Raw genomic sequence first — 19995 nt, 5'->3', positions numbered from 1 at the left:
GTCATGGATTCAATCCCAAGTACCACACAATACCAAGTCTGGTAGGGATCACATGCCTTCCCGGCAGCACTTGAGGGGTGGAAGTGAGAGACATGAGGTGAACCTTGGCTAGATAGTCAGTTTGAAGCCTGCCAGCCTAAAATTCATGGGACTGTGAGGAAAAAGGAAACAGGAGAGGATGTAAGGAATGTGGGAGGAAGGGAAAGAGGGAGTGAAGCAGGGTGAGGGAGGAAAGATGTTGTGATACTTGTTTTTAATCCTAGTCCTCACTAGGCAGAGGCAGACAGATCTCTGCAAGTTTAAGACTGGTCTATGTAGAGCTGGGCTAGTTAGGGCTGTAGAGTGGGACCCTGTCTCAAAACTAAGCAAACAAACACACAAAAAAGTAAAATTACACTGCAGCCAGTGAGCCAACAGTAAACCCACGTCTTCCAAAACTTGGCCAACAGGGCAAGCAGTGGTCAAAGTCTTAGAGGAGGCCTTTCCCCCCCTCATTTTGTCATTTATCTCATTATCTCATGGAGGGGCAGGGGACATTGCCTTTCAGTGTTCAGGGCTCCGTATCCATCTCCAGGGTTTACAGAGCGCATATTGGGGCATGACACTGAGTTTAGATCTTCCTGGTTGAAACACCATGCTCCAGGAAGCACTGAAAAGAATAGACACTAACCTCCATGCCCAGGTCATGGCGACTATGCTGTTCCGTAGCGAAATTCTGTGACCAGGCAAGACCGAGTGGCAAGGTAAATTTTGAGAAGCCTTCCCTGGGTATGACTGAAGATTCCAAGACCACAAATTTGTGGGAAGCTGGGACAACTGAAGGAAGGGTTCTGGAGAGATCCAAATGTTCAGAGGCTCGCCAAGAGGAGACTAAGATTTACTGGTGCCTATGTTGATGGACGAAGTCGTACTTCAAGTACAATAGCATTTCAACGTGATCATTTAAGGCAACATTCTTTGGAAAAACAATGCATACCTAATCATTAAAATGGTTATCTATATGAGTTGCCAGGGTGACTCCATGGTTATGCCTATTGCTCACTGTTTGTTTACTCTCAAAGGTGTCTGACTTTATGTGGTAAGCTGCCTGCTCCTCTTCATAATGGAGACTGGCAAAAAACAAAACAAACAAACAAAAAACCAAAAGAAGATTTGTTTTAAATATATATATATATATATATATATATATATATATATATATATATATATATATATAGTTATGTGTTAGGGATGCTGAGTTATATGCAATCTTACTGGCCTCTTGTGAATGAATTATATGCAGTCTTATTGGCTTTTTGTGAATGAGAAAATTAGTATTTAAATGGGGAAAAAGGTTCTGCTACAAAATAAAAAGTGACATCCATTTTGGTGATATTTTATGGCTTCCGAAGCTTTTTCCATAGCAGAGAAGGTTTAACTACTTTTAGCAATCGCTTATACATTATCATTTTAAACAAATGTAACTTAAGTAGGCTACTATTTTTCCTTACATTGAAGGCTATACAAACTCAAATCTTCACATTTAGGTAGGTATTTCATATGTGTAATTTTTAACCTATATTCAAAATCAATGGATACTTAAATTTGTGTGTGTGTGTGTGTGTGTGTGTGAGAGAGAGAGAGAGAGAGAGAGAGAGAGAGAGAGAGAGAGAGAGAGAGAGAGAGCACATGCAAGCATACGCGTGCGTGTGTACATGCTTGTGTGGAAACAGGTGTCTTTCCCTTTTGCTTTCTACTTTATATTTCTGTAACACACTCTCTCACTGAACCTGGAGCTGCCTGATTCACCCTATCCTGACTTGCCAGTGAGTCCCACCGATCCTTCAGTCTTCTTCTTCCCAGCCATAGGTTTACAGATGCAAACTACTAGACTTAACTTTTTTTTTAAACGTGTGTTTTGGGGATCAAACCCAGGTCATCATGCTTGGGTAGCCAGCATTGTATCAACTGAACCAGCTCTCCATCCCTTTACGTTATTCCTGTTCAGTGTTCGGGCACTAAGCCCATGGAGACACACTCACCATTTATTCTACCAAATTTAGCCCTCAGGAGTCGGTGATCTAGATGGCAGCAAGTAGAAACCGAGGATAAGAGTTCAAGCTAGAATAAAACATTTAGGGACCCCATGGCTTTTAGAACCTAAATGCTGTTTACAGGGAGGATTTTCTGTGGTATGTACACATGCAGTGATGAGTTATCTTAAAATTTCAATTAAAAGTCCAGAAACAGCACACAGGTTTTGGAAGGCAGCTATGCTCACCACTATACCACCAACGCCCATAGCACACAGGTTTTGTTATTGCTTTGTGTTCTCATTGTAAATTAAACGCTGACCCCCTCCACTGGCTGCTTTGAAGAAAACCTACGTACAATTAACTTGGCTCAAGCTAGACAGCATCACTCTTCCTCTGCCCCCTGCCTCTGGCTTCTCATCCTCTCATGGAATTCCTGGGATTTGAGCAATCTGACATTATGATTCTGGACTGGGTACGGAGGAGAGCTTGCCTCCCTCTTTCCCTGTCTCTCCAGCCATTCTCCACCCCCATCCCCAGACATGAGTGATGTATTGCAGCCCGGGAGCTGCCGGATCTTGGAGGAGGTTAAGAAACCAGAAAAGGTGCCAAAAATATGATTTCATATGGTTTGACTTGAGATTGAGTCAACTTTCTTGAGCATCTTAACATGTTTTGTAAAATTTTATTTCACAAAGAAATGATTTGTAGAAAGGAACCCGGGAACCTATCAGTTTTGGATCATTAAATCCAATAAGTAAATGTAAATCTGCAATCATGATTTTCAGTAGGTTTTTTTTTTCAGCTAAATTTTTTGCTTGAAAGAACAAAGAGTTACTTGGGAGATAGATGACTACAACTCTTTTCTGTAGTCTTTGTCTATAAAACGTGCCTTAAAAATATAAGGAGACGGTGAATATTTAAAAAGTATATATGGTCTTATTTGATTAATCCTCAAAGGGTTGAAAGAATATTGTGTTAAGAAAGCTTATGTTATGAAAAATAACAAAATCCTAAAATTCTATAATTATCTTCCAAAGTCAGATTATTTTTATTTAAAGTTTTTATCAGGCCTCTTGCATTTAAAAGAAGAAAGTCTTTAGAAAATTTTCCAAATAGATTCTATATCAATTAAGTATTATATGATCATATTGTTTATTTTTAATAAAATGCTATGTAAAAATAAAATAATAAATACTATATATAATACTATATATTATACTATCTCTATATAAAGAATACTATAGAAAAAAATTGCCAGTATTTAAATTGTTTTTAGGAATACATGATATTTATTTTGATTTAAATAGGTATGGAAGTATGTATAAATATAACTAGTATTAATCAATGCATTTTTACTAATTTGCCTTTCTAGTTGGTGTGATCATTTCTAGTTGTGTGTGTTTGTGTGTTTGTATGTGTATGTGCCTGTGCACATGTGTATGTAGGCTCACATTCACATGTGCACTAAAGTTCACATAGGTCAGAGGTCAGCATCGAGTCATCCACATAAACACTTAACTGGCCAAGCCATCTGCCCCTGTGAAATAACTTTCTAATTATGGATTATTTTATCTTCTTGGGCATTTGAGGGTGCTGGAGAATGACATTGTTCCATACTTAGAAGGTGTGTGCTACAATAAACCTAAGCCTACCCCCATTCTATTTACTTATTCCTAGGTGGTAAATAAGACTGTAGGACTGACAGAGAAGTGGGTCATTGTTTGGAAGTAAAACACTTTGATTTTATGTGGATTCCTAGCGGTAACTAAATGTGGGCTCTCTTTGATTATGTTAGTTGTAAGTAGACACTAAATACCAAGAAATGGAGCTGATACAGGGAAGGTGGCAAGGTGAACGGGTGAGTTTTTCCCTTAGTTCTTATCGCTATTCCAGTGACTTACAGAAGGGAGATTAAATTCTAGGACGTGTTGGCTTTGGAACGGGGTGACTCTACCTTCTCTTTGCTCCTCCCAGGCACCCACTAAACTCTCCTCATCCTCCTGATCTGTAAGAATTCAGTTTAGCAACAAAGTTTGGGGCCGGGCAAAAAGCAGATGATAAACAAAGGATAAAGGTCCACTTGAGAGGGCAGTTCCACTAGCTCTTGCTTAGAAAACCGTCCTGGATTCCAAAACCGGGAACGAGAGGAGGCGGCACAGCGGTAGAATAGGGGAAACAACACACATAAATATACACACATACCACATATATATACATGCTAACCACACAGACATCTACACTCACCCACACATATACACACCATACTTATAAACACACACATGCCAACAACAATTACACATACATAATACATACATACATACCATACTTAGACATATGTACATACACTACACATACACAAACCCACACACACCACAGATACACAAACCCACACACACCACAGATACACAAGCACACATACACAAATCCACACACACCACAGATACACAAGCACACACACCACAGATACACAAACCCACACACACCACACATACACAAGCACACACCACACATACACAAACCCACACACACCACACATACACAAACACACACATCACACATATACAAACACACACACACCACACATACACAAACACACACACACACACACACACACACACATTAAAATACTTAACATGTAACAACTGGGGAGTGAAGTAAAGAAACAAAGCCAGAAACTTCCCTGTTGGAAACAAAATTCAGATGTAGCTCTAAATCTCCTTGTCTGGTTCTTATAAAATGCAAAAAGTAAAATTCAATTTATAGATGATCTCAAGTGTTGGATGCTGGGAGATTTTCTTTCCTGTTTTTGCTCCCACTCTTCCTCTGAGCCCTAAATAAACAACCAGGTCAGAAAGAAATACATCTCTGTTTTATTTGGACAAGGAAGAGAGCTATAAGGTCAACTCACTGTCTCACTTTCCTTTGTAAAACTTGGCCTGAGAAAGAAGATAATTGGGTCTCAAGCAGAAATTCTACTCTATTCTGGTGCATCCAGAAGGAGATGTAGGCTTCTTTCCTTCTTTCAGTTGTTTGCCACCTACAGAAAGGGAGTCTAGTTCCTAAAAGCAGCTTAGAATTAAGAGGTGTGTGTGTGTATGTGTGTGTGTACAGCAATATACAAAGGCAAATAAAACATTTCTAACCTTTGAAACTTCACTCAATAGTTTACTTTAGAAACCTAAATTGTAGCATATTTTATTATATTCTTATAATTCTATTAAGAAAAGATGTACAACTTCCCATCTCAGTAAGTAGTCAAGCTGATAGGGTCACATTCCTGACAACCGCATCCCAATTATATTTGAAGAGCAATTGTTAAAAAAAAAAAAACTGTTCTGTAGCGATTGGAAAAATGTCTTTATATTATACAATCAAATTCTGTTTTTATCCTTCTCTTTCTTACTTCTTTTCAGAAACACTATTTTTTAACTACATGGTATAATTTCAGTATGTATATGTATGATATATAGTGTATATATTATATATACATACATATGTATGAACTATTTTATTGATTTCTCCTAAAATAAATGTTTTAAGAAGGAAAATAAGTCTATTTATGTTCACATCCAATCTAAAGGTATTTTGTTGGTTTCCTGGTTTAGAAATTTCCTGATAGTTTTGCTTCTTTCACAATGAAAAGTAAAGCATTCTGTCACCAAAGCAGGGAGGACGAGACACGGGTCAAAGGGCACCCGAGAAACAAACAGCCAGGCCAGTTTATTTAAACAGATAGTGGGACAAGGGAGCTGACCTCAGTTTGACTTATAGTGGGAGGAGCAAGAATGCCATTTTATTGCTTTGCCCAGAAGGAAAATGTTTTTATATCTGAATTCACCCCCAAGCCTTCTAAATACATGTTCTGCTATATGCAGCTAATCCCAAAGAGAGAGGTTTGGGGGAAAAGACCCCAGGTTGTCTGTGATGGTGATAAAATACAGCACAGAAAGCCGAGTTGTGAAATTATGCCACATATAAAGGAAGTATTATTTTAGAAAATGAAATACTTTGTTGTTTACCTAGTTACTTTCAGGTAAAGATGTTCACCACAACCTCAAGCCATGATACAAGCTGTTCAAAGTAGTTAGTATAGGCATTATCATTTAGTAATGTTCCAAGAGCTTACTGCGTCCTAAATATAGTGATAATATTTTATTATATTGAAATGTTTTTAAATGATAGCTTGAGAAGGGGAAGTTTGGCGGAAGGTCTAGGTCAGTTGGCAGAGTGCATGCCCAGCACACACCAGGTCTTGGGGTCGGTCTAGAAAGCCTGTGATCCCAGCATTCTGAGGTTCAGGGACATCCTCCTGAGCTATATAGCAAGTCTGAAGCCAGCCTAAGTTTCTTGCAACCCTGCCTCAAAACAAGAACGAAAGATAGGTTCTATGTAGATCTTGTAAGCTGTCTGAACAATCCAAAGTGGTGAAGTTTTCTTTGATTTCAAGCGTTTCTGTCTGTTACTGTTTTTAATAACAAGATTCTCATCCTGGTATCTATATAAACTATGAGTCTCTTAAACCTACATACCAATAAAAAACAGTTATCACCTCCACAAAAAGAAGTGGATGGTAAGCTATGTGGTAATGAGTTTGCCCTTTATGTAGAGACCAGTGCAGGCCCCAAAGAAATGCAGTCCGTGTGTCTCTGCAGACCTCCACAGAGATACAAATAATTTCATCAGACCCAGTAGAGTGGCCTGTGTGAAAGGAGCTCAAAATATGAGAAGTCACCCTGTCTCGAAAAACCAAAAAAAAAAAAATAAAAATAAAAAAAAAATAAAAATAAAAAATATGAGAAGTCCTTACTTCTAGGGGACAAAACCTTTTAAGAACTGTGGATGTTTAACCCAGGGAAAAGAGAAAGAAGCCTAGAGGAGACAAGGTTCAAGTGTTGAATGAAATCATTTAAATTGTCCCAGATATCTGAACTGCGAAAGGATTTTAGATGAAGAACAGGACCTTCCAGCAACTCACTTCGTTCAAAGACTCTCAGGGAAACTAATTTGTGCTGTGCTGGTTTCAGTCTGGTAGAGCCTAGGCATTGATTTTGGTGGGATGCTATGGAGGAGATCCATGCCAATGGCCAAGCTTGGTGACAAAGCACTTCCTGAACTTGATTTAGTTTCTCTCTGGCACCAGGGGATGAATGGTCATGAGTTGCTAACCCGAATTGGTTGCTACTCACTGGTCTTTGGGAGTCAACATGTTTGAGCATAGAGGAGGCACAAGTTGGAATATGAAAAATCTGAGACACTGAATCTTTTTGGAGTAGCCTCATCTTTATCTACATACACAAGTTGGGTAGCCATAGGGTTTCTCCATCTATGAGAAGTCTATTGTATTTATTCCTGGTCTCAGTGTAAGTGTTGCTGCCAGTGGGAACTGGCTGAGAAGTAGCTGCTTTTCAGAGACAGATATTGGGATTCAAGCTGAAGATCAGAAACTCAAAGCAGCCAAACCACTAGAATTCTTACCTCTACATGGCTCAGACAAACAAAGGGGCGATCCTGTCCTCAGCGTGACTGCAGACTGCAATGCTCTCCACCAAACCTCAGACGGCAATGAGCTCCTGTCTCCTCCTGCCTTACATTCCTCTCTCTGTTCAGCCATATCACGCCTGTCTCCACCTCCTTAGTGGTGGGATTAAAGGCCTGTGACACCCAGTGCCAGGATCACCTCTGTGTGAGTTCTATTTCCCTCTGTAGACAGATTCAATCTCATGTATCACAGAGTGGCTTTGAGTCCTGGGATTAAAGGTGTGTGCCACTACTCCCCGGCCTCTAGTGGCTTAGTGCTCTCTGATCTATTTATTGATTTATTAAAATACAAATAAAATATTACTATACCTGTGCCATCAGCAAATTCTTAACATGTGTTTGGTAGCATGTGACCTGGAATTAGTCATTCAATTTCTCTGAGCCTTGGTAAAAATTGTCCTCATCTCTTAATGATTGCTTTCCTAGCCAAGCATGCGTGGTATTACAGGCCTTTAATTTCAGCACTTGGAAGGCAGAGGCAGGCAGATCTCTGTGAGTTTAAGACCAGCCTGGTCTACATACATAGTGAGTTCCAGGATAGCCAGAGTTACTGGTGAGACCCTGCTCAAAGAAACAAAACAAGACAAACAAAACAAAAAATAAAGGACAAAAAAAATTTGCTCTCCCTATGCATAAAATGTCTTTAAAAAGATTTGAAGGAGGAAGTTAACAGACTCAGTTTCTTCATTGTCAGCGGAGATAATGAACAGCAGCAGAAAGAGCTACGCTTTGCTCTCTTACCTATATTAGTTACTATGAAAATTACTTTTGGTATATGCAGAATATTAATATTAAATAATTTTCTAATTGGTCATGCCGTGCCGGCAGCTAATGAAAAGGCAGACTTTTTTTTCCATTTTAATTGGTTCTTTCACATGGTGTTTGGGCTACACCTGCGCTTATAATGAGAATGGAGAATTAATCTAACCTTCTGCTCACATGATTCCAATTGTCATGGCTTAGATACGATAAGAGTAACCTAGCTTGGAACGCAGTTTGTTGTAGATTGGTGTTTTCAATATTTTTTATTAGCAGCTCAGGAACTCCATGTCTGAAAGTCGACACAGTAGGCGGACTCTCAGAGTCCACATCCGTGTGCCTTCCCTCGGTATCCAGTGTTCCACTGTTCACCCTAGGTCCTTCTCGGAAAGAACACAAGCACATCCAGGATGCTGAGAATCTCAAATGCTACGAAGCATGGGTTTTCATTTTAAAGACACATCCTTGACTGTTGAATGGTTCATATTTTCAGGCTCGCTTTCTTTGCTCACATAGAGAAATGTAGAAACTAAAATTTATATGAGACCATGGCCCCTCCAATCACCAATAGGGCATTATTAAACTTTTTATCATATGTTTGATGTCCTTTTCAACGTGGAGGTGGGAACTAAAGGTAACTTTCTGTTTCAAAACGCACTACATACTCCTTACTTGATGGATTTGGTGTACAGTTCTTACAACCCGGGACAGATGGATCTTAACAGTTAGGCTCTCGTGAAGATGGCTTTGGAATAACCTGTAACCCCATGACCTCTGAGTACAAGGCTTAGGTTTCTGAGGTGAATTATGTTTTCCTGTTTTACCATAGTCGGGCATATAGCTGCATTTTTTAGTATTTCAGTGACTTGACATTTGAAGGAGCTATGAAAAGACTTGTACCAAACAATTTTATAAAATAAACAGAGTGACTTAAATATCTTAGTAAGATGTTTTAAAATTGCAGTAGTAGCTGAAGAAAGCAAAAATTACAAAGTCAGTGGCCCTATAGACGTGACCTTGTCTTGACTTTGTATTTTGCATAAAGAAGGGGGGGACGTCACGCCAAGAAATCTCTCCACGGAATGCATTTCTCCCAAGTCCCCAGAAGTGTGAGTTACTAGTGATAATCTCCAGACATTCTTTCAACGGATGCTGTGCGGCCGGCCCAGTCTGTTATCTTAGCAGTGGGCAGAAAGATGGAACTACGTTTGCAGAAGGCAGGGGAGGTTTGGATACAACAAACTGAGAAAAAGAAGCTGGAGAGTGTAGGATTGAAATGTCAGTCATTGGGAGGTAGCAGATGTCCTCCAGGCTTCTCTGTCCCCACCAGCTCTGGCCCTGCCCACTGCAAAGAGTGGTGGCTGGCATTGTTTCCTGAAAACCCTGCTAATTCCCCCATGAAAAGATGCAATGGAAGTGTCCAACTGTGGTAAAACAGGCAAACATAAATCAACTCAGAAACCTAAGCCTTGTACTCAGAGGTCACGGGGTTACAGGTTTTGCAGCGTTCGAAGCCGTCCAGGAGGGAGAGAAAGGAGGCAGGCTGAGCTTGCCAAAGCTTCCACCAGGGCTCATCTCTTCCTCTGCCTTTGTTTATGGTTTTCTGCGATAATGAAATGCTTTGCTTTCTTGGTTACAGGTTTATTAATGCCCGGAGAAGAATAGTGCAGCCCATGATAGACCAGTCCAACCGAGCAGGCAAGTCCCCTCTAGTGACTATATTCAAGTCAGGCAAACGAAAACCACCCTCAAGCCATTCGCCAGGAGGGCTGCTACCTGGTAAATGAACTGGGAGTGCGTACTAGGAGTGCCGTGCAAATTAAACCAATTTTGTTTGGTAACAACACTAATCAATTTAACGTCGTTATAAAACATCGGAAGAAAAGAGGAAGTAAAAAGCCAATGGAGAAAAGTAACCCTTAAATCACGTGCGCAGTTACAATCTTCTTTGTAGCCATTCGCTATAGTAATGTGATTTTTTTTCCCCCTGAGTTTGCCTACCCAGCTTCTGCTACTATGACCACTCCCTGGTGCATGGCTTGGTGTGGAATTGCTGTAAACTTTATTACCTGTCAAAGGGTCAAAGGGGTCAGGATCACTTGTGGGACTCAGTAAAGTTCAAAGACGTTCAGTGAGGTAGAGCTTTTGTGTGCTTTAATAACCCAAGGCAGCTTACCTTCTAAAACAGCTTTTCATGTACAGTTAAAACCTGGGACTCTGTCAGTGGCGTAAATACACCGTCCTTCTTCTCATGACCTCGCTCATTAGCATCTGTCTTCTGGTGTTCACAGTTTTTTAAAAAAAAATAACACCTTTCCTGTCTCTCAGTCATCAGCCCAAGGATTTGTTTTGTCTTAAAATATGGTAGTAAAGGCAGCAAGCACATTTCCCAAGGCTGATGCAGGCGTGGACGGTCACTCTGAAATAGCTCTCAGCTCTAGCGAAAGCTCTGCCGGTGTCATAATGTGTCAAGTCCCAGTTAGTCACATTCCAGGAACTTTTTTGTTCTTTCAATGCCCTTTATGGAACTACAAGTCAGAATCCCAAGCATACATTTGTGCGTCTACGCTGTTCCTTGAACATAGACAGCACCTGAAACTCAAGACGCCAAGGTGCACACAGAACTGGTCTGAAAGACATGATTAATTATGGTTTAAAAAAAAATGGTGTCTGTTTAGTATGTTCTCCGAGTCCTCTGGTCTTCTCTCCTCCTGTCCCCACTCCTCCCCCCTCTCCCTCCCCCTCCTGTTATTAAGAAACTGTGCTGTGTACTTTTGTAGTCAGCCAAGGAACACCTTATAACCCTGACGGACAGCCAATGGGAGGCTTTGTCATGGATGGCCAGCAGCACATGGGCATCAGGGCTCCAGGTGAGACATGTTTCTGTGGTGGTTGTCCATGTTTAACTCCAGCAGTGTTGCCCTCCCCAGTCCCCGCCTGCACAGGTAACCCCACCCACCCTCTGCTTTCTGCGGCTGCCTGCCTCGCCACGCCTTGCTTTGCCATCTGTGCATCTAAGATTCTGCGAAGGGGAAGCCAGGACCTGTATTGTGCTCAAGATCTCACTGCCTCTCGGCCATCTAGAACCTGTTTTGTTAAAGGGTCTTTTGGCACTATCTGTTGACTTTGCTCATTTTCTGGCCTCTTCTTGGATTTTTATCTCCCTTCTAGGACCTATGAGTGGAATGGGCATGAATATGGGCATGGAGGGGCAGTGGCACTACATGTAACCTTCGTCTAGTTAACCAATCGAAAGCAAGGGGGAAGTAAGTACAAACGGGGTCTTTGTTTTCACTTTGTCCTAGGAATATTTTTTTTTCCTCTTGCATTTTCTCATGTTCTCCTTGCCCATAGCTTCATGCTTGTTCATTATTTCCATTAAATCCTCGGTTCTTGCTTCTTTCATTTTCTTGTTGGTTTTGATCAAGGTTTTAAGCTTATAAATTCTGTGTATGATATACATTTATCCTGTGTGTTGCTATTGTACAGTACTGACCACATGACAAAACAAGAAACAGTCAGGAGGTGGGGGAGTGGGTTGTCATAGCAACAGACTGATTTGCAAAATGTAAGCAGTCTGCAGCAGTGCAAGGAGAGGAAAGAGCATGTCCCCAAAGTGCCATAAATCTGTCTAACCGCAGTTGATGCATGAGTTACATTTCTACACTAACCTGCAAGACACCAAAAAGCCAAACAGAGAACTTCTTTTACGTAAAATAAACACAGCTTTACTTAGGGTAAGTAAAGGCATATTTTGAGCTTCAGTCAACTAAACTTTGATTTTTTTTTCTTAGTTTGTTCCTTTGTCTGTCCATCATAATGGGATTACGTGTGGCAATGGAAAAAGGGAGAATACAAAATAGAGGTGTGCACAGCAGGCTTCAGGGCTTAGCCCAGGCTAATTGACTATATCCAAATTAAGTATGCCATCACTTGCAGTGTGACAAATGGATTTGACTTATTCAGTATACAAAAATAGAGATCATTAATGCAATCTTCAGTGGCAGGCCTAGTGAAGTGAGCCTAGGAAAACTGCCCCAGATTCTCACCCGGACATTTTTTCTCCTAAAAAGACACCCCAGAAATTTGAGTTCAGACAGCTAAAACTGTGTTGAACTCCAAAGCCCTAGTTCATTTCCTAAACCACCCTAACAGCTTTGCTCTAGCTTTCTGTTTGGAAATGAAAAGCCATGGTTTCAGAGTCTTGGATGTGCCTCTGATTATATTAACACACTATTTAAAATTCTTGCTGAGGCCAAGGGTAATGCACGCTGGTCTTCTTCTCTGGGTGGGAGTCCAATATGAGTTTAACAATTCGCTCTGAAAGCATTCCATTGAGCTTGGAAATCAACAGTCTTATTACCTCATCACGGAATTCTCCAGCTTAGTTAATTTAAATATTGTTTCTTAGTTTCTGGGTCAATTAAATTTAAATGATGTATTTTATGCTTCGTGACCAATTAAATTAATAGGTTATTACAAAAAATATTATCATCTTTTTTGATTAAAGAGCTGTGGGTACAGTATATTTTATAAGCAATTTTCATTAGTTCAAAAATGTTCCTTTAGGCTAGATTAAGCAGCCATTCATTGCCGGAGCCTGGAGACCTTATTCGAAGGTGTTCCTCGTATTCACAGTGCGCTATTACTTAGAAGTAAAGCCAATTGAACATACTTAGCAATGGCGTTATGCCTTTCACCCTTGATGATGATGGAGCTTATGGCTCTCAGAAACAATACACCCGTCAGTTTCCATCAACTAGAGCAATCCATGCAGAAGACAAGAGGCCCCCTCAAAGCGAGAGGAGCATTGTCTTAGGTCCAATTTTTCTTATTGTTCTCAAAATCATTGTAAGGTAGACAAGGCTCTGTTCAGCTTTTCTTTCCCTCCAGCTCTCAGAGGCCATGTGGAAGGAATTTATTGATAACTGTTTTGATTTTTTTTTCCAAAGGTGCAGGATTTTGTTAAGTGGTCAGCATTAGTGAGCTTGCCTAGCTCCGCTTCCTGTGAACACTGAGTGACCACGGCAGTGTGCACACTCTTGATAGAGTATATTTCAGCGAACAGAAAAAAAAAATGCTTTCTTAGATCAGGACCCAAGGAGGTGGTTTTATGTTGTTGTTTGTTTTTAAATTGGACTTGGTAGGGGGGACTGATAATGATGGCAATGCAAGGAGCATAGTAGGGAGTTCAGACAGCCAGCGTTGACATCTCTCAATTTATTTTCTTCTATGTGAATCAAAAGACTGTTTCCCAAGGCCCTTGGTCACAATGTCGCTGGTTTTCATAGCAAAGTCAGAACACACTGTTGCTTTTCCATAATGTTTTCTTTTTGTTTTCTTTTCTTTTGAATTTCTACAGGGCTGCAAAGTATGCCAGGGGAGTATGTAGCCCGGGGTGGTCCAATGGGTGTGAGTATGGGACAGCCAAGTTATACCCAACCCCAGATGCCCCCCCATCCTGCTCAGCTGCGTCATGGGCCCCCCATGCATACGTACATTCCTGGACACCCTCACCACCCAACAGTGATGATGCATGGAGGACCGCCCCACCCTGGAATGCCAATGTCAGCATCAAGCCCCTCGGTTCTTAATACAGGAGACCCGACAATGAGTGGACAAGTCATGGACATTCATGCTCAGTAGCTTAAGGGAATATGCATTGTCTGCAATGGTGACTGATTTCAAATCATGTTTTTTTCTGCAATGACTATGGAGTTCCATTCTTGACATCTTCTTTGGACCAAGGAGCATCCCTAATTCTTCATAGGGACTCTTAAAATGCAGGAAAATCAACTGAAGTCAATTTGGGGGACATGCAAAATAACTATATAAGACATTAAAAAAACAAAGAGTGAAATATTGTAAATGCTATTATACTGTTATCCATATTACGTTGTTTCTTATAGATTTTTTAAAAAAAATGTGAAATTTTTCCACACTATGTGTGTTGTTTCCATAGCTCTTCACTTCCTCCAGAAGCCTCCTACATTAAAAAGCCTTACAGTTATCCTGCAAGGGACAGGAAGGTCTGATTTGCAGGATTTTTAGAGCATTAAAATAACTATCAGGCAGAAGAACCTTTCTTCTTGCCTAGGATTTCAGCCATGTGCGCTCTCTCTTTCTCTCTCTTTTCCTCTCTCTCCCTCTCTCTAGCCTGGGGCTTGAATTTGCATGTCTAATTCATTTACTCACCATATTTGAATTGGCCTGAACAGATGTAAATCGGGAAGGATGGGAAAAACGGCAGTCATCAACAATGATTAATCAGCTGTTGCAGGCAGTGTCTTAAGGAGACTGGTAGGAGGAGGCATGGAAACCAAAGGCCGTGTGTTAGGAGCCTAATTGTCACACCAAGCATCATTGTCCCCATGCGACAACCACCACCACCTTATACATCACTTCCTGTTTTGTGCAGCTCAAAAACATAGACTGAAGATTTATTTTTTAATATGTTGACTTTGTTTCTCAGCAAAGCATTGGTCATGTGTGTATTTTTCCATAGTCCCACCTTGGAGCATTTATGTAGACATTGTAAATAAATTTTGTGCAAAAAGGACTGGAAAAATGAACTGTATTATTGCAATTTTTTTGTAAAAGTAGCAGTTTGGTTTGAGTTGGCATGCATACAAGATTTACTAAGTGGGATAAGCTAATTATACTTTTTGTTGTGGATAAACAAATGCTTGTCAATAGCCTTTTTCTATCAAGAAAACAAGGAGCTAATTATTAATAACAATCCTGGCACAATGAGTCTTAGCCTTTTGATGGAATTTGGGTTGTATGAGGACTCCAAGTTCAGTTGTAGTCATTGAGCGCAGTCATGAAATCAGAATCCAGAATAAAGACAAGACTATTTTTGACATTCTGACTTTACTGCTTAAAAAAATGTGTTCCCTCCATTTTAAGTGATTAGTACAGCAACTACGACAATTAGCTCCCTGAGCCATATGTATTTGAAAATTGTAACCACTGAGTAAATTATTTAACAATAACCACTGGTTTAAGATGAGTTAATGAACTGGTAATATCAACAAAATCAAGGGTTAAAGCCACTAAACTAGCTGTAGACTCAGATTATATTCAGATAATATTCGACAGTATTATCTACCTGCGCTCTCAGTGAAAATTATGATGGCATACAGTGGCAGAGCTGAAGCCCACACTCAGCCTTTCACCCAGAATATAATCTAGGACAAGCATTACATGTTTATTAAGAAATTAACTATATAAAATTGAAGAGACCAGACTTCAAAATCTAATTTTTATAAATATGCTCTGTGTTCTCATTGGATAAAACTGGTTATTAACCAATTTCCCAGAACAGCTGTACAGAATTTCTGCATGGCAGCCAGTTAAATGGTTCAAAATGACATGTTTAAGCTGCAATGGCTTATAATTTCACTGAAATAAAATCGCTGCTCTAAGAGAGTGCTTCGCCAAGCTAAGGGAAATATACAAATATTTTAATTAAGGCAAATTCATTTTTAAAAATAAGCCTTTGGGTTGCTTTGGGAACAAAGGATGGGTCAGAGGCCTTAAACTCCAGTCTGACGTTCAGGCCCTTGCCACTTTGTAAACCCGCCCACAGCAATCCAGTTCTCTGTTTGGAAAGAGAAAGCAGCTGTGGGCCGGCTTCCCTAGGTGACTGTGGCTCACTGCCTCACCTGCTGGAGCTGCGGCGGCGCACGCTCTCACCTTTTGTTTATGGGGCCTTGTTTAGAAAAGCGCAGACGTGCAGTAGAGAGAGAGGCCTCACCTACTGCAGGCAGCCGGTCCCAGCGCTGCCACCCACCTCGCCCCCACCCCAACGAGGGGACCTTTGAACTATCTTCTTATGGCCCTGAGACAGTTCTACGACTGCATTTAAGTAGTCCATATTAGTGAAATCATTTTCTGTGACGGGTGGTTAGTGGCAGTTAACAATCATTTATTTACTTTTAAAATTAATAATAAACTTCATAAACTAACCACCCTTTTTACTCCTGCCTCCCCAGTGCTTGCCCGGTGAGTCAGCCTTTATTCTTCTGCAGGCTTTTGCCTAATGGGGGCGGGGGGGGGGGGGAGCCACGAAGGGGAGACAGAGGAGGGGAAAGGGGGGAGGTTTTAAAGAGGGGGAAGAGCGAGTGTAAGCAAAGCGGGGGTGGGGGGATACGGAGATTTAAAAGAATCATGATCATTAATGTCCAGGAATTAGAAAAAATAAATAAAACAAGCTTTTGTGTCCCGGGCTCCCCCCTCGGTGTGAGGATTGTGTGAGCCTCACCCCTCAGGTCTCGCTCTCTCTGCCCCCAACACCCTCCCGCTTAATGCTGTTTTAGCTTTTCCTCTTGTAAATTTCAGAGCCAGCTTTGAGGTTACTGAGGACACTTATCGGAAGGAGGGAAATAATAGAGGTGTGGAGAGTGTTTTTGATGTTTCTTAAAGGACAAAAACAAAACGCCCTTCCCTAAACAGGGCACACAATTGTACAGGCTTTTTATGGTGGGGGGGGGGTAGGGGTGGGGGGAGTTCCGCTGAATGAATGAGACTGTAGAGGATTTAAGTATTTTTTTCCAAAAAATTAAAAAAAATATGTTACCCGATCATATTTAATCAAATGTAATTATAACACATTCAAAATGAATAATACGCCTTGGCAGTATTTTTATTGTTATTGTTCATTGCACGATGTTCGACTGCTTTAAAGCACAGGAAAGAAGCAAACGCGCTACAAATGGGGAATTACCCTCGTTTAGCATTAAAATTCATTTAGATAAAATTGCCACAAACATTTAAATGGGAAGATTAGTTCCCCCTCACGCCTTATTGCACTCGCTCAATGGTTCCGTTAAGAACATTTTACACGTTGGAAATTCCGTCTTCTCAGACGGCTTGCTGTTTCCTAGTTACACACATTCAAAGCAAAGGCTGCCGCACCGGCAGCCGCAGCAGCGGCAGCAGGGGGAAAAAAGTTTGGCAACTGCTCTGCAATTCATCCGCTGCGCCCCCAGTCTCCCCTCCGCCCTCCCTCCTCAGTCTGCCCTCTCTCCACTACCCCCTCCCCCCATTATGCAGTTCGCAGAACAGGGCCTCGAAGAACCAAGTTTGGTTGTACAGTATAGACAATATTAAATTTTTTTTAAAAAAAGGAAGAAGACGGCGGGTTTCTCCTGGCTTCTCCCTCTGCCTTCCGAGGCTGAGGGTGGAGTGCGAGTGTGCTGAGCCGCCCGCACCTCGACCCCAGAGGCCGCCAGGCACGCTGCTTTGGCCCGAGACGTTTCCAGGAAATTCGCCACTGCTCTTGCTAGTGCGGTTGTGGAAACGTGTTAAAGGCTCAGTTTGCAAAGTCCGGGCACGGTCCAGTCCCTCCCGGCTCTCTCCTCGCCCCACCCCTCCCCCGCCACTCACCCCCTCCCTCCACACACACCCGGGTTCTTTCTTTAGAGACGCCAGAAAAGAGGAAAGTCGGCTTCGACTGCCACCTTTTGGGGATTTGGAAAAACGACGCGGTAGGATACCGGAGGGAGGCGGAGCACCGGGATGGGGGGGGGGGGAGTAGGGGTGGGTGGGGAGAAAGCCCCTTATGATCCCGCGTCGGAACCGGAGCCCTTAATCTGATGCTTAAATATTTGATGTGGAAAAATTACCCATAAAATTAGTTACTAACAATTTCAAATTGAAATCACTTATCGAATTATAAGCGCATTAAAGCTGTATGGATGGTATTAGGAGTTCCTTGGGAGGCTGTCTCCTTGCAGGGAGCCGGGCCTGCGAGTTTTGCCACCTGGAGAGGTGTCGTTGGTGGAGCCCAGGGCCAGCCCCGGTGCCCGGGATGCGAGGGTCCTGGCCTGACTGGGAGAGGAAGGAACGGGTGCCAGAATCTCTCCCCCCCCCCGCCCCCCGGGTAGAAGCGCGTCCTAGGCGACTCCCGGGACAAAGTCCAAACGCTGGGAAAAGGGAAAGCTGCACCCCTACGCTGGGATTCTGAGCCCTCGGTGACGATTCCAGCCCCACCTTTGCAGGCAGGGAACCCTAGAAGAGCTGGAGTGTCCGGGCAGGGCCAGGCTCCCAGCCCGCGATGAAACCGCCGCGGCCCGCTTACACAGCTCCACCCGCGACTCAGTCGCCCTTGAGTTTCCCCACGCGCGACGTCCAGTCTGGGTCGGGTATGTGGGCGAGTGTGTCTCAGTCACCATCCCACACTATTGTGGGCCACTCTGGGACGGCAGAAGAGTACTATGCCCTCCCCACCCCCCACCTGAAAGTCAAAGTCAGGAAGTGATTGACTGTCTCTGGAGACTGGATGTCCAGGGGTCTGCGCAAAAGCGTGTGCAGAGAATGCCTTCTGAGACACTCGGGGTCCTTCCCTGGGAACCTCTCAGAGCCGTTTGTGTTTGCTTGAATGCATTCTTAGGACTTTACCAGAGGAAGCTCCGGCTTTGGAATCTCTCGGTGCTACGGGGAGCAAGACGATGAGAGCCTGGGGACTGGAGGACACAAGGGACAGACAGGATGGGCAGGAGGGTGGCGGTCCAGAGGGTGGTATAGCACCACTGCGGGCTAGGCAGGAGCTCCTTGGGATTACTTTAAAAGCCCTGGAAACTTCCCCCCTTTTGGATCCCGCAGGCCTTCGGCCCTTGGGAAGGCAGTTAAAACAGGAGTTGGTGATGCAAGCTCTCAGTGGGCGGTTTTTTTTTGACACTGAGTGGAGAGGCGTGGGCTTGGGGGTGCGGGGTGCCCATTCTGGTTAGGCATCTTTTTTTCATCTTTTCTGGGCTACCCGGAACTCATTGGCCCTTTGGCGACCCGTAGCGTCAAGGGTGGGCACAATGCAGAGGCCAGGATTCCTCCGGTGGGGCCGTCGGGGGAGGGGAGACTGGGAAGAAGAGTTGGGGATAGGGCTAGGCCCAAGTCCCAACTAATAGGAAGGCGGAAGGCGTGGGCTCTCTTTTACACCGAACCAGCCTTCAGGTTCTCTTCCAAGGCAGAGTTGAAAGAAAAATACAAACAATATATTGGGCAAGCTGGTTAAAGGTTTACGTCGTAGAGTCTTTGCCCTAAAAATGGTACCTTAGGGGTTTCTGTAAGGAGATGAGAGGTACTTTTAGGGTCTTGTTTTAAGCTTCGCTGCCCACTCTCTCACTCCATCTCGAGGAAATCGGACAGTGAAGCCCTGGATTTAGTTTTAAGCTAGTCTTCCTCCCATCGTATGTCTAATTCCTACCCCTCACCACCCACAATCAAATCACACTCACCTCTACCCTAAAGTACTGTGTTCTTTCTGACCAGTGATTTTAATCTCCAGGCAGAAAACTAGTCTCAGGACCTCGCCCAGGAGGAGAGCTGAGAATAAAGTCACCTGCTTCATACATCCAAGGGTCCTGATTTTCTCCCCGGCATTTGTGTGTGTGTGTGTGTGTGTGTGTGTGTGTGTGTGTGACTTGGCATTCTTCATGACTCCCTAGTTTCCCGTAAAGTGTACCAGGAAGAGGTCAGGAACAAAGTGCGTGGTTTTGCTGGGTTGGAAATGATGGGATGGCCCGCTCTCACGCTCCGCTCTCCTCCCTTCTGTCTCTAGTCTTTCTGCCTAGGCCTCCCTCACACCTCTACACATTTCTCGCCCTCCACCCTAAAAGTGGATGGTTCCTCTAATTCACCTGTAGACTCGAATCTCTAACCCCTTCCAGTGCCCGCAGGTGCG

General features: G+C 42.8%; 1 protein-coding gene across 1 annotated transcript in view; it reads left to right on the top strand.

Moving 5' to 3' along the window:
- Positions 1-16254, top strand: part of Meis1 (Meis homeobox 1) — a 141200-nt gene extending 124946 nt beyond the window's left edge. Inside the window, 3 exon segments of the mRNA XM_038334933.1 lie at positions 9952-10010; positions 11093-11182; positions 13675-16254. Of these exon segments, the coding sequence (XP_038190861.1) occupies positions 9952-10010; positions 11093-11182; positions 13675-13958 (433 nt within the window). The 3' untranslated portion in view covers positions 13959-16254.
- Positions 16255-19995: the final 3741 nt, after the last annotated feature.

This window comes from Arvicola amphibius, chromosome 1, assembly GCF_903992535.2.
Source record: "Arvicola amphibius chromosome 1, mArvAmp1.2, whole genome shotgun sequence".
In the NCBI taxonomy this organism is placed as follows: Eukaryota; Metazoa; Chordata; class Mammalia; order Rodentia; family Cricetidae; genus Arvicola; species Arvicola amphibius.
The sequence above is the reverse complement of the archived record's forward strand: the minus strand, read 5'-3'. Positions and strand labels throughout refer to the sequence as shown.